The 12,623-nt window shown below is 40.8% G+C and overlaps 1 protein-coding gene across 4 annotated transcripts in view; it reads right to left on the bottom strand.

Annotated features, from left to right (window-relative positions):
* Window positions 1–1,989: 1,989 nt before the first annotated feature.
* Window positions 1,990–12,623, bottom strand: part of SLC25A17 (solute carrier family 25 member 17) — a 41,262-nt gene continuing 30,628 nt past the window's right edge. For all 4 annotated transcript variants that reach the window (XM_081587604.1, XM_081587601.1, XM_081587603.1 and 1 more), the window contains 5 exons: window positions 10,531–10,647; window positions 9,124–9,269; window positions 8,940–9,035; window positions 6,678–6,760; window positions 1,990–3,070 (listed from right to left, as the gene is read on the bottom strand). In XM_081587604.1, the coding sequence (XP_081443730.1) occupies window positions 2,923–3,070; window positions 6,678–6,760; window positions 8,940–9,035; window positions 9,124–9,269; window positions 10,531–10,647 (590 nt within the window). In that variant the 3' untranslated portion in view covers window positions 1,990–2,922. The remainder of the gene's footprint in view (window positions 3,071–6,677; window positions 6,761–8,939; window positions 9,036–9,123; window positions 9,270–10,530; window positions 10,648–12,623) is intronic.

A 12,623-nucleotide genomic window follows, 5' to 3' on the forward strand; every position in this document is an offset into this window, starting at 1 on the left:
GTCGTCACTAACGTTCATCCTATATGGCAAGCCTTGTGCTAGGAAATTTACATATATGATCTCATTTAATCCTCACAATTACCCTATGAGGTAGGTTTACCACCATCTCCATTTCATAGTTGAGAAAACTGAGTTTTATACCAGCTCAGCAATTGCCTTGTTCCCACAGCTGGTAGAGAGCAAGACCAGAGTTGAACTTAGGTCTGTCTAACTCCAGAACCCCTTCTTGTAATCATTACACCAGACTGCAGGAAACCCAACTCTAGTCCTGGCTCCAACCAGGGAAGCCATTTGATAGCTGTCTCAATCTCCTTATTAATTAAATGAGAATATGGTTACTTGCCTCCTATTTCACAGAGGTATTGGGATTATAAAATGAGAAAGTGTATAAGCTTTACGAAGGGAAATTGTCGTATAAATCTTGGCTTGTTATAAGTTTCACTTGGATCTTCCTTCTCCCACGATCATAAGGGGTTTAGCTGCCATCATGAGCTCTCAAATACTCTCTGAGGTGGGTCATATTATTGCCTCCACTTATCAAAAAGCTGAAACACAAGAAGATGACATAACTTGTTAGTGGCAGAGCTGAGAATAAAACCCAAGATTCTAACTCCCACTGCTTCTGTTCTGATGGCAAATCCTATTTCTGCATTTCAAACTTAACAGTAAAACAGACAAGAGTGGAAATTTAATGTCTACTTTAAAGCACAGATTAAATGCTTACAGGTGAAATTTTCTAACATAATCTCTAAGGTTCTTAATCCTCATTTTCTAGAGAAACTGCATAAAGAATCACAAAGAAAAAGTCTTCCATTCCCCTAATATAGAATTCAGCTCCTTAGTTTTCTCAAGCAACTTATTAACAATCAAAGGTTATAAAACTGGGTGAGTTATTAACTCGTAGTGAGCTTAGCTTCCACAGGGAACATAAACCTCAAAGTGAAATTGTTCCCTCATAAAATCAGATAAAAAGGAAGCATCAGATACATTCTCACGTCATAAACATCCAATGTAACTATATAACCTGACTTGGGAATTATTTTAACATACCAACAATTCATAATACTCTGAGCTCAAAATTCAAGTTCCAAAGTGAACATCAAAATTAAAATAATAACAAAAGTACACATGGCATCTTTATGGTCATTCTTCCTCCAAGCTCCCCACTCAAGCCTTCACACACACACACACACACACACACACACACACACACACACACACTAAAAAATAAAATATATAAATAAAATAAAAAGCAGTTAATGGGGCCAATTCTCTAGCTTTTAGAGAAGTGTTCAGTCTAGTTCTCAGATTGTCAGTTCCTCGTAGTTTTTGTTTTCTAGAACAACATAATGATCTTTTGATTATTACTAGTCTAATAATCATGTATTTTGAAATTACCACAGGGACAAGAGAGAAAATAAAATAAATTTCCACTCTCAAAATTGAACTTAAATACTAATATAGAATAGACATAGACACTTCATTATTACTGTCTCTAATTGATTGAATTAGACTTATAAGTCAAAAACCTGTCATTTTGATATAGGGACTAAAATTAAGTCTAAAAAAGCTGCTGTTCTACTCATGTCAAGAGAGTTTGCTTCTTGAGTGCCTTGAGATGTCAAAATTCATTGTTGACCACATAATGAAAGTCCTACCAACCTGAACATGCGCTGTGACGTGAACGTAAATGATGAAAGGACTTCTGGTCTTTTCAGAGGATGCTCTAATATAATACATTAGTCTACCTTTCCTTCGATATTGATCTTTGGTTTCCATAATTGAAACCAACTGCCATCTTCTGTGGAGTCAGGAGCTCTAAGTTCTCTTTGATGAGTTCAGATCATGTGAGTATCTTGTTAAAACACAGAAGATGATTCAGAAGGTCTAGGGTGGCATGTCCAACAAGCTCCCAAGGTGATGTTGATGCTACTGTTTGGGACCCACACTTTGAGTAGCAGGACTCTAAGCAACATTTTCAAACAGAAATAGCCTTAACCAGAAGTTTATTCTCAAAATATACAGCCTCTACCAAGAGTTTATAAAAGAAGACAGTATTCCAGAGCCTAAACGGTATCTGCTCTCTCTCTCCCTTTTCTGTGATTTTTACCAGCTGGTTGTAAACCCAATGTAATACTCTAAAGGGCAAATTTTAAGAATGGCTTTTGTGCTTACAATTTATTGGGGCCCATATGGATAAACATAAAACCTCAAGTTCTATAATGAAAAGCTTGATTCAAAATAAATATTTTTTAATTATGTCAGATACGAAAGAATAAGTGATGCTTACAAACAGTTTATAAGAGAATCATTTGGAATTAATCATTTTCATTTACCCCACAAAATAAATAGCTCACACACTGAAGAAGATGTCTTTCCTTAATCAGGAGAAAAAAAGCTCAAGAATAATAGTCATGCCTGTGGCATAGTCATAACATTTTTAGTGAGGAAAATACCAAGATGAAGATGTACAAAAGTATATATAAGGAGAATACCAAGAGAATTACATGGTAGCAAACTGGTTGTAGAACCTGGGGGAAGGGTTCAGGGAAAGAGAACAGCTGGTAAATTTAAAAGACTTTAACTGGAGAAGATTATACATGAGAGCAATAGTCCATTCCCTTCAGAAAAATCAATAAATCCCCATCAAGTTTCACTTTTAGGTTTTCGATCATGTGTTCTTTTCATATGGCCATTGGTCTAACCTCCTCCACAAAACTCAACCAACCATCAAAAAAGTTAAGTTGGTAATGAGTCAGGCTGGCTATAACCCTGCATGTGTACCCTTAGACGCATTTCAAGCCAATTAGGGTACACTTCTCAGTGGAAGGGGCAAGTACAGTAGGATCACTTCCCTTTAAAGGGAAGGGAAGGAAGCCCCTGTCTGGAGCATTTCTGAGTGCCGGGGGAGTGGAAGGTGTCTCAGTGCTTGCGCGTGCTCTTCAGCCCCATGACCATGAAGGTAGCAGCCGTCAGCTTCTCGTAAACGAGGAACATGAGAGCAGCAGTGAGGACCGTCTGCAGCAGCTTGGCTTCAAGGCCCTTGTAGAGTCCCACAATTCCAAAACGCCTAAAAGGAAAGAGGTGAGAAAGAAACAAGAGGTTTTCAAAGAAACATATTATTTTGCAAAGGCTTATTCTTAGAAAGTTTTAGATACTAACGGACTTCTGTTACTTAAGTACTTTATCTTTGAAGGTATTTGGGAATTGATAAAAGTTGACTATTTCTTCAAAGCCATGATTAATCAGCGGAATGCTGACAGTATCTCACCCTAAAATCCTAAAACCATTTTAATGCCAACATCTAAGATTAACAAAGAACTTTTAGATCTTGACTTTTAGGCTCTCCCAACAAAGTTATTTCAGCTTAACAGTCCCTAAATGGTAGGAGAGCTGCCAATTGGTTTAGATCATTGTAGCCTGAACAAAACTAGAGAAAGTGACAGGAATGAAAATCTCTCCAATACCGAGCCTTTCCGTACATTTGACCTTTTAACTGACTGGTTCTCAAATTTAGTGTATGTCACAATCACTGGGAAGGCTCAGTGAACCACAGATTGCTGGGTCCTATCCACGGAGTTTCCAAAGCATTAAGCCTGGGATAGGACTCAAGAATCTGCATTGCTAATAAGCTCCCAGGTAATGAGGATGACAAGGCCCGCCTGGACACCAGCCCTTTAGAACGACTGCTCTAACCACAGAGAAGAATGCTTCAGCTAGAAAGAGAAGCTCAGAGTAAATGTCTCCAGAGCTAACTATTGAGAGTGAATTAATCTCATGTGCTAGTTCATCAGCAACTCCAGGGCTCTATATAGCACGCATGCAGACCGAGATATTCAAAGTCAGTCAAGTGCTCCATTCAGAAGCTATTCTACATTTTACATACTTGCTATGTGTGAAAACCTATTATTTTGAGTGAATCATGTGATGAATAGAAATGAAAAGCCTTGACTCATGAATTTCTAGTTCATTGGCTAACTTATGTTCCCCCAAGAAACCCAAGAAACTCTACCTTGGTGTTTCTCAAGATGAGGTCTGCTAGTAGACAGCAGAAAAAAAATATGTCCTCAGTTCCTGGCACAGAGTTCTAGAAGCTCTTGTTTACAATTTCCTAAGTGAAAAGAACACCAGGAGCATTTCTTTATTCTAACAATTGATCTTTGATCCTAGTTCCTGACACAGAGATCCTAAATCCCTTAAGCCCTGGGTGACAGTAGTGTCTTCTCTTCTAATGAGGTGATTCCTGGTGGACTCCTGGGTGGGGCTGGTCACCAGAAAGACCAAGCAATGATAAGAAGCCAGGAATTTCCAGCACCACCTACTACTACTCTCCAAAGGAGAGGGGGCTGGAAATGGAGTGAAAAATATATGTTTTTTATACAGTATTTTGGAAATACATATACTTTTTGTTAATAGTGACTATCTCTTGGAAAAGAGACAGAAAACAGTGTAGCTATGCATGTATTTATAGCTTTATTGAAGTTTAAATGACTTCAGTTTGACAAGTTTTGACTGATGGGTACATCCATGAACCATCACCACGTTCGAGGTCATGAACACATCCATCATCCATCATCCCCAGGAGGACGTTGTCTTCACGTCCCTTTGCCGTCACTGTAGATCATTTGCACTGTTTTCTGTCAATGTAGATCATTTTCTAAGTTTAAGTGGTGAATGTGTGTGCGTGCTCAGTTGTGTCCAACTCTTTTGCAATCCTATGGACTGTAGCTCACCAGGCTCCTCTGTCCATGGAAGTTCCCAGGCAAGAATACTGGAGTGGGTTGCCATTTCCTTCTCCAGGGGCTCTTCCTAACCCAGGGATTGAATCCACATCTCTTCCATCTCCTGCACTGGCAGATGGAGTCATAAAAATGGAATCATACAATATGAATTCTTTTTTGTCTGATCTCTTTTACTCAGCATAACTATTCCGAGATCCATCTACATTTTGCATGTATCGATAATTATTTCTTTTTCCTTTCTGAATAGTACTCCACTGTACAGGTATATCACAACTTGAACCTACTCATTCAATGATGGACATTTGGGATGTTTCCAGTTTTTGACTCTAACAAATAAAGCTGTTACTAACATTTATGCACACGTCTTTGTGTAGACGTGTTTCACTTGTCTTGGGTAAATACCTTGAAAGGGAATGGCTGGGTCTATGGGAGGCGTATGTTTAACTTTATAAGAAAATGCCACACTGCATTCCAAAGTGTCTGTGCCATTCTAAATTCCCACCAGCATAGGAAAGTTCTAGTTGCTTCACATTCTTGCCAACATTTGGTATGATCAGCATTTTTTTTTTTTTACTTTACATCAATTCTTTATCTTTGATTTAATTTTTTATCCCAAGTATATTCTACCTTTATAATAAATTTAGTTTAAAATATCTTACATCTAGGAACAGTAATAAAGTTATAATAGCTTCTGCCTCAAAGGTGCTGACCTATTTGATTTCCCATTTAAATGAAATGGGGAGATGATGACCGTACCTGCCTCAAAGGGCTGTTGTGAGGATTAAGCGAGATTTACCCAAGAAGAGCATCTGGCTTAGTGTCTGCCACATAATAGCTTGAAAATGCTAACTCCTCTTGCCATCATCATCACTGTTGCCATAATTGTGATGACAGCTGTTGTTTCTCTGCCTACTCTTCTTCCCTTTCCCATGATGACTGCAGCTCTCTGACACCTGCTTATTTCTATCTACAAGGGGTTTGGGGATACATCATCGATGGAGCACTACTCAGCAGAGTGGTCTCTATATTAGATTACAGGAGGGCTCTCCTTTGTTTCAGGTGTGAAGTGAAGTGAAAGTCACTCAGTCATGTACGACTCTTTGCGATCCCATGGACTATACAGTCCATGGAATTCTCCAGGCCAAAATACTGGAGTGGGTAGCCTTTCCCTTCTCCAGGGGATCTTCCCAACCCAGGGATAGAACCCAGGTCTCCTGCATTGCAGGTGAATTCTTTACCAGCTGAGCCATAAGGGAAGCCCAAGAATACTGGAGTAGGTAGCCTATCCCTTCTCCAGCAGCTCTTCTCGACCCAGGAATTGAACCGGGGTCTCCTGCATTGCAGGCATATTCTTTACCAACTGAGCTATTAGGGAAATCTCATGTTTCAGGTGTACAGCATTATAATTTGACATCCCTACACACTGCACAGTGATCACCACCTCAGGTCCCATAATCATCCGTTACCATATAGCTGACTCCTTTCACCCATTTTGCCCACCCTCAAACCCTCTTCCTCTTTGGTAGCTACTCATCTGTTCTCAGCACCGATGAGTTTGTTTGTCTGTAGATACCACATATGAGGGAAAGCACACAATATCTTTCTCGGCCTTACTTATTTCACTGAACAAAACACTCAAGGTTCATGCATGTTGTTGTAAATGGCAGGATTTCACTGGAGGATTCCCTTTCTAAAGAAGTCCTGAATGTTTGTAAGTAACGAAGAATAAGGACATGGACTTTTCCACAATTTCCCTAAACGCTCTCATGTGTCACTAAGCTCCTAAATGAGAAATGTCTGAGCACAGCAGGCAAGGGAGAAGTTTTCAGGCTGCTGCTGCCAAGGCAAAAATACAAGATAAGCAAATCCAACCACTTCTTGGCAGAGACGGCTGTTAAACGAGAGGACAGAATGTGAAACATCTACACAGCTCACCTTACTCGCTGGTGAAGGAGATAGAGAACGTTCCGAAGACTCCCCAGTGTTCTGTTTTCTGGGTTGAGTCTGTGACGTCCAAACTAAGGAAGAAGGAACAAGATAAACAATTACCATCTGTTACCGCTTTCTTTTTTAAAAAAAATTTATCTATTTCCTTTTTTCTTTTTCTACTGTGCTGCATCTTCGTTGTTGGGTGTGGGCTTTTCCCTGGTTGCACCGAGGGGGGGGCTACTCTCTAGGTGCAGTGGCTGGGCTTCTCAGTGCGGCGGCTTCTCCTGTTGCCGAGTACAGGCTCTAGAGCACAGGCTCAACTGCTCCATGGCATGGGCCCGCTCTGCCCAGAAGAATCGAACCCATGTCTCCTGCATTTAGCAGGTGGGGCTCTTTACCACTGTGCTACCAGGGAAGCCCTGTTACCACTTTTTTTTAATCTTAATTCCCACTTATGTTGGAGTAACATCTTACAGCACATGGTAATAAAAATACCCTTTTAATACGTGAAAGTGAAAGTGTTAGTTGCTCAGTCATGTCCGACTCTTTCGCAACCCCATGGACTGTAGCCTGCCAGGCTCCTCTGTCCGTGGAATTCTCCAGGCAAGAATACTGGAGCGGGTTGCCATTCCCTTCTCCAGGGGAATCTTCCCGACCCAGGGATCGAACCCGGATCTTCTGCACTGCAGACAGATTCTTTACCATCTGGGCCACCATGGAAGCCCCTGGTGGCTTTTTTAGTATTTAGATTTCATTAATCCTCTTTTTTCAATGAAACAAATGAAATATTTCAATGAAATAAGTGAAAATAAGAATTTTTTTTTCAATGAAGCAGCGTGAGAATTTTCATTTTTACAGAGAATCACGGAGAAAATTCTACCTCAAAAGAAAAAATCATGCCCAGGATGAAGATTTAGATACTGATGGAATGGCTTCCAGTCTTTTAAGAGGTTATGATAAACATTAATCAGTTAGAATCTCTGTAGTCCAAGCTTTCCATATTACGTTTCTATTATAAAAATGTCAAAATACATTTATTTGACTACAACTGAAATTCTTTATATTAAGTATCAATTTAAAAATAGTCCATTGGTAAAAATACTTTTAACAGAAGGGCATAATCTTTTCAAACTAAAATACTTTCATTAACGCCTCCATTTTACTCATCGGTTTAAGTCCTTTGAATTTTTTCTCCCAAACATAACTTGAATCCCTCCCTTTCCACTACCATCTTAGTCCAGGCCACCGTCGTGTCTCACATGTGACCGAAATAGCCTCCTCCCCTGAAACTCCCTTTTCTCTTAGCCTTCTGACCAATTTGCACTGAATAATCATGGTAGTCTTCTCAAATTGTAAATCAGATCACATTACTCTCGTCTAAAGCCTTGCAACGGTTTCCTACTGCAGTGAGAATAAAATCTAGCCATCACTCATAGCCATCCTGCTCCTTTTCTGATCTCCTTTTGAGCCACCTCCAGCCACAGTGGCCTCCCTCTCGGTTGCTAGGATTCATCAAGCTCTCAGTGCACCAGGGCCCCTCTACCTGGAAAGCTCTTTCTTCTGCTCTTTGCATGGCTGGGTCCTTACCTTCCTTTAAGTCTTGATTTACACAGGGCTCCTCAGAGGACCCATCCCCAATCATGCCATCTGAGAAGATCCCCACTGTGGCTCTCTCCACTAAATCACAGAATGTGGCTTACTTCCTTGATAGCTCTTTCCTCAATTTGCAGTTACCTATTTGTGCTGATTTACTTATTCACTCTCTCCTCTGTTAACTCGTAAGGGCAGGGACTATGGCTTTTATTCACCATGTGCACCCAGTTGCTCCTAGAATGGGTACTTAAAAAATATTTCAAAGAATAAATGAATGAAAAACTAGAAATTTGAAAATACTTCAGAAAAGCTAAATCATTCATTCCTTCTGAATGAATCTCTGATTCTGTAAAGGGAAATCTACCCTGTGCACCAGGCCAATCAACTTGAATGTGAAGGAAGCAAACTTATTATGTTCCTGAGGTCTTTAAAGAACTTCCTCCATATTTGGTTTTTCTGAGACAGCAGGTGACCGAAGAAATTCGAAGTGTAAACTTTGTTTCAAACCAAATAGAAAACCAATTGACAGCCTGACTAGTTAGCAAAATATCAAACAACGGGAAATTGGCTGAGAAATGCTCTGGAGCACTTCATTCCTTTGTTAACATTGCTTCACACAGTGAAACCACACTACTTTAGAATGTTGTCTAAATGCAGGAGAAGCCCAGCACTCACCCTCAGGATTGACTGTACTGTCTGCATGGGATAGGTCACCGTGGTGGCGATTGCTTTGGCGATTGCGCCAATGAGGAACACATCCAGGGAAGAAAGCTGCAAGGCAAAGAAAGAACGAACTGCATCAGTCTACACAGAGAGAAGGTGTCAGGGGTTGTTTGTGGCTTTCAAGATTAGGGCTTACCTTCGTTCGTTTCTTTAAAAGCTGCCGTTTTAAGCCTTCATAGAACATGAACTGGATGGCAGGATTAAAGACCAGCAGCAGGGAGGGAAAGGTGCCGTTCCATAAAGCCAGGATCCCTTCATCCCGGATGATCTGGTGGAAAGCATCTAAGCGAGAAATCAAGGACCTCTGAGGACAATCCCCTAATTAGAAAGACAATGTGCCCAGAACACAGGCCAGACTGATTCTATCAAGATTTCCTTCTGGCAATGACGAATTAATCCAGTTCACTGCTTCTGGAAAACCATCAGATACTGACAGTCACCGAGTTATTGAGAGACCAACTTCAATTGTTGGCAACCCTTTCTGACAAATCTGGGGTTAGCAGGTCAAGTTTTCCTCTGTACTGGTCATCTCCACCACTGAGTTCTCTGTATTACACAGACAGAATGGGGAACGACAGCCTGTGCATTTCACAGTGAAGGCCAGTACAGAAAAAGATAAGACAGTTCTCTGGAGTTCATTTTATAGGACTGCCTTTTAAGAAAACCACTGCCCTCATTATAAAGAGGGAAAGATGGGAAAGAACCTGGCAGTGTAATACTATTAAAAAGCAGAAGCTCAAAGATATCAGACACTAATCTTGTATCTTTATCCAAAGACAACACTGGGGGAGAAAAAGGAGCAGATTATTCTGCAGAAATATTCATCCCCTCCCACCCTTGCCCCATGGGCTATACTCCACGGGTGTATTTCTCTACCCCTTGTCTTGAGGCTTGGCCATTGGGAGTGCTTTGGACAAGAGGATGGTAATAGACATGATGCAAATGGGGGCTTGAAATATGCTTGTATGATCAGGCGTGTCTTCCTGTGCTTTTGCTATCACCAAGAGAAGAATATCCTGAGGCTAGTCCCAGGAACGGAGAAGGCAATGGCACCCCACTCCAGTACTCTTGCCTGGAAAATCCCATGGATGGAGGAGCCTGGTAGGCTACAGTCCATGGGGTCGCTAAGAGTCGGATACGACTGAGCAACTTCACTTTCACTTTTCCCTTTCATGCACTGGAGAAGGAAATGGCAACCCACTCCAGTGTTCTTGCCTGGAGAATCCTAGGGACGGCGGAGCCTGGTGGGCTGCCGTCTATAGGGTCGCACAGAGTCGGACACGACTGAAGCGACTTAGCAACAGTAGCAGCAGCAGCGGTCCCAGGAAATGGAAGAGAGACACATGGAGCTGAGACTCCTAGGCTGGAGTCAGCTTAGATGAATCAAATCCTTGTCAATCCACAGACACAGGAGCTAAACAGATGCTTACTGTTGGACATTGAGATTTGAGGCTGTCCATTATGTAGCTTTATCATGGTGATAAATTCCAAATACAAAGAGAAAAGAGAACCTTTAAAAGGAACACATCCAAAAGATACTCACCAATGATACCACTGTAGTTGGTCGGTACAATGTCTTCATTCCTAAATTTTGCCCCTTGCAGCTTCAGTCTGGTGTTTACCACCCAGAGTGGAGTTGTGAGCAGCACATTCACCACCCCTGTAAAGAGAAGGGGGGCGAGACAAAGGGAAAGCAAAATGTAACCTTTATGTTAAAGCTAAACACATCCGTGTACCAGTTATATTTCTGCTGATCTACTAGGAGACCTGAGGTAAGGTGTCCCTTTGTGCCAAGGTACAACACAAGCCACTACTGTTAGAAGCAATTCAGAAGCCTTGCTGAGAGCGGGATGGCCGGCCGCAGTACCTCTCCACTTGAGGAGAGTGCGGAGTTTCCTCCTTTGTACACTAGGAGGCAATCTGTCAATTTATACAGCATCCAAAGTAGCAATTTTGATATAGTTTTAAACACAGTTTTTAAAAACAGCTTTAAGATGGGGGAACTGATTTCTTGATCACATGCTAAATAAGTCCATGACAATATCACATAAAACACACACCTTACAACTCTCAAGTAAGTAGCTCACATGGTTTTGAGTGAGTATGGATCTAGTTCCATAAAAAACAGGTGGGAGAAAGTATGACATTTGAAAGGACTTCGACAGGGACTAGAGGCTCACAGAAGAGTTCCTCATCACTTGGGGAATTAGGACAGGCAGGCAGCAAGCAGTCGTTATGAACCGTCACAAAAACATCTGCACCAGCTTCACAAGCATCGTGATTCTTACAAGCTTAAGGATGGGGATCGTGGCCACCCAAGGTGGCCTCAGAGCGGAACGATACAATGAGCCAGGTGCTTCTGTTTTGAAAACACACGATCCCAATTTTAGCACCATCTTGAGATATTAAGACATTCCTCATCAGTCCTGAAATGATTAGAGAAAAATACCAGACAGACTTGTAAAAAAGTGCCTGACACACAGTATATACTTTATAAATGTATGTTACATAAATGTTTAACAAGTAAACCAACGAACAAACTCAGCAAACAACCATATACCAAGCTATTGGGCCACACTCAGAAGAACTGAGAGGCAGAATCATAAAGAAGAGAAATCTTTTACTAACAGGATTAGGAATTCTCTGGGGTTAGGACTCGGTGCTTCCACTGCAGGAGGCACAGGTTCAGTCCCTAGCCTGGGAACTAAGATCATGCAAGCCGCATGGTGCTATCAAAAAAGAAACAAACACCACAGCAACAAAGCAAGATTAAGGATGTTTTGATTTAAGGAATTTCAAACATACTATACAGATAACACCAAAGATGAATGAACTTGGTGAAAATGCCAGGAAATTTGAATCCTAAATTTTCATTAGTGGAAGGCAAGACATTTTGGCACCTCTCTCTTAGGAACATTATGAGAACATCTTTCTCAAAAGGCATTATCATTTTATAAGTTGTATTTGTTCAGAGTTTTTCATATAACACCAAGGAGTCATCTTTAGTTATGACTCAATATACTTATACATTGTCAAGACACTGGTCATAATCTGAAAAAGTCTTAACTGAAGATTCTTGCAAGTCTCATTTTAAAAAAGCACCAGTGCCCAAGAGGCCAAGATAAAAGAGCATCAATACACACTCATTTGCCCAGACTTCATAATGTGTTCCTATTCAATATAATGTACACATCACTTAACAAAAAAACTAACAGTCAGAAAAATCAGACTGGAAAGTACTACTGAGCAGTCTACTGCTTCTGTTTTAGACAAAGACAGGCAAGCTCAGAACCAGAGATCACACGCTTCTGTGGGTACTGTAGTGCAAACACCTTTCCAAACAAACAAAATAGGTCACCCATGAAAGAAATTCTTTGGGAATCAAAATTCCCTTCATGTTCTATTCGAGAGGTAGGCACACACAGAACAGGTCAGAGGAAATGCAGCCAAGATTAAGATTTAGCTATTATTTAGAATTCTGCTTACATTATCCCCATTACCAACATGAGCTGAAAGACTGAGAGGATTCTAAGGACAATGTCAAGTACAAAAATGCATCATATCATGTAAAGAAGAGAATATAAAGTCCTTGTAAGAACATTTTGTACTTCAAAGATTTTTATCTGAGAAGATCTT

Source organism: Giraffa tippelskirchi, chromosome 4 (genome assembly GCF_054371585.1).
Source record: "Giraffa tippelskirchi isolate mGirTip1 chromosome 4, T2T-mGirTip1v1.2.pri, whole genome shotgun sequence".
In the NCBI taxonomy this organism is placed as follows: domain Eukaryota; kingdom Metazoa; phylum Chordata; class Mammalia; order Artiodactyla; family Giraffidae; genus Giraffa; species Giraffa tippelskirchi.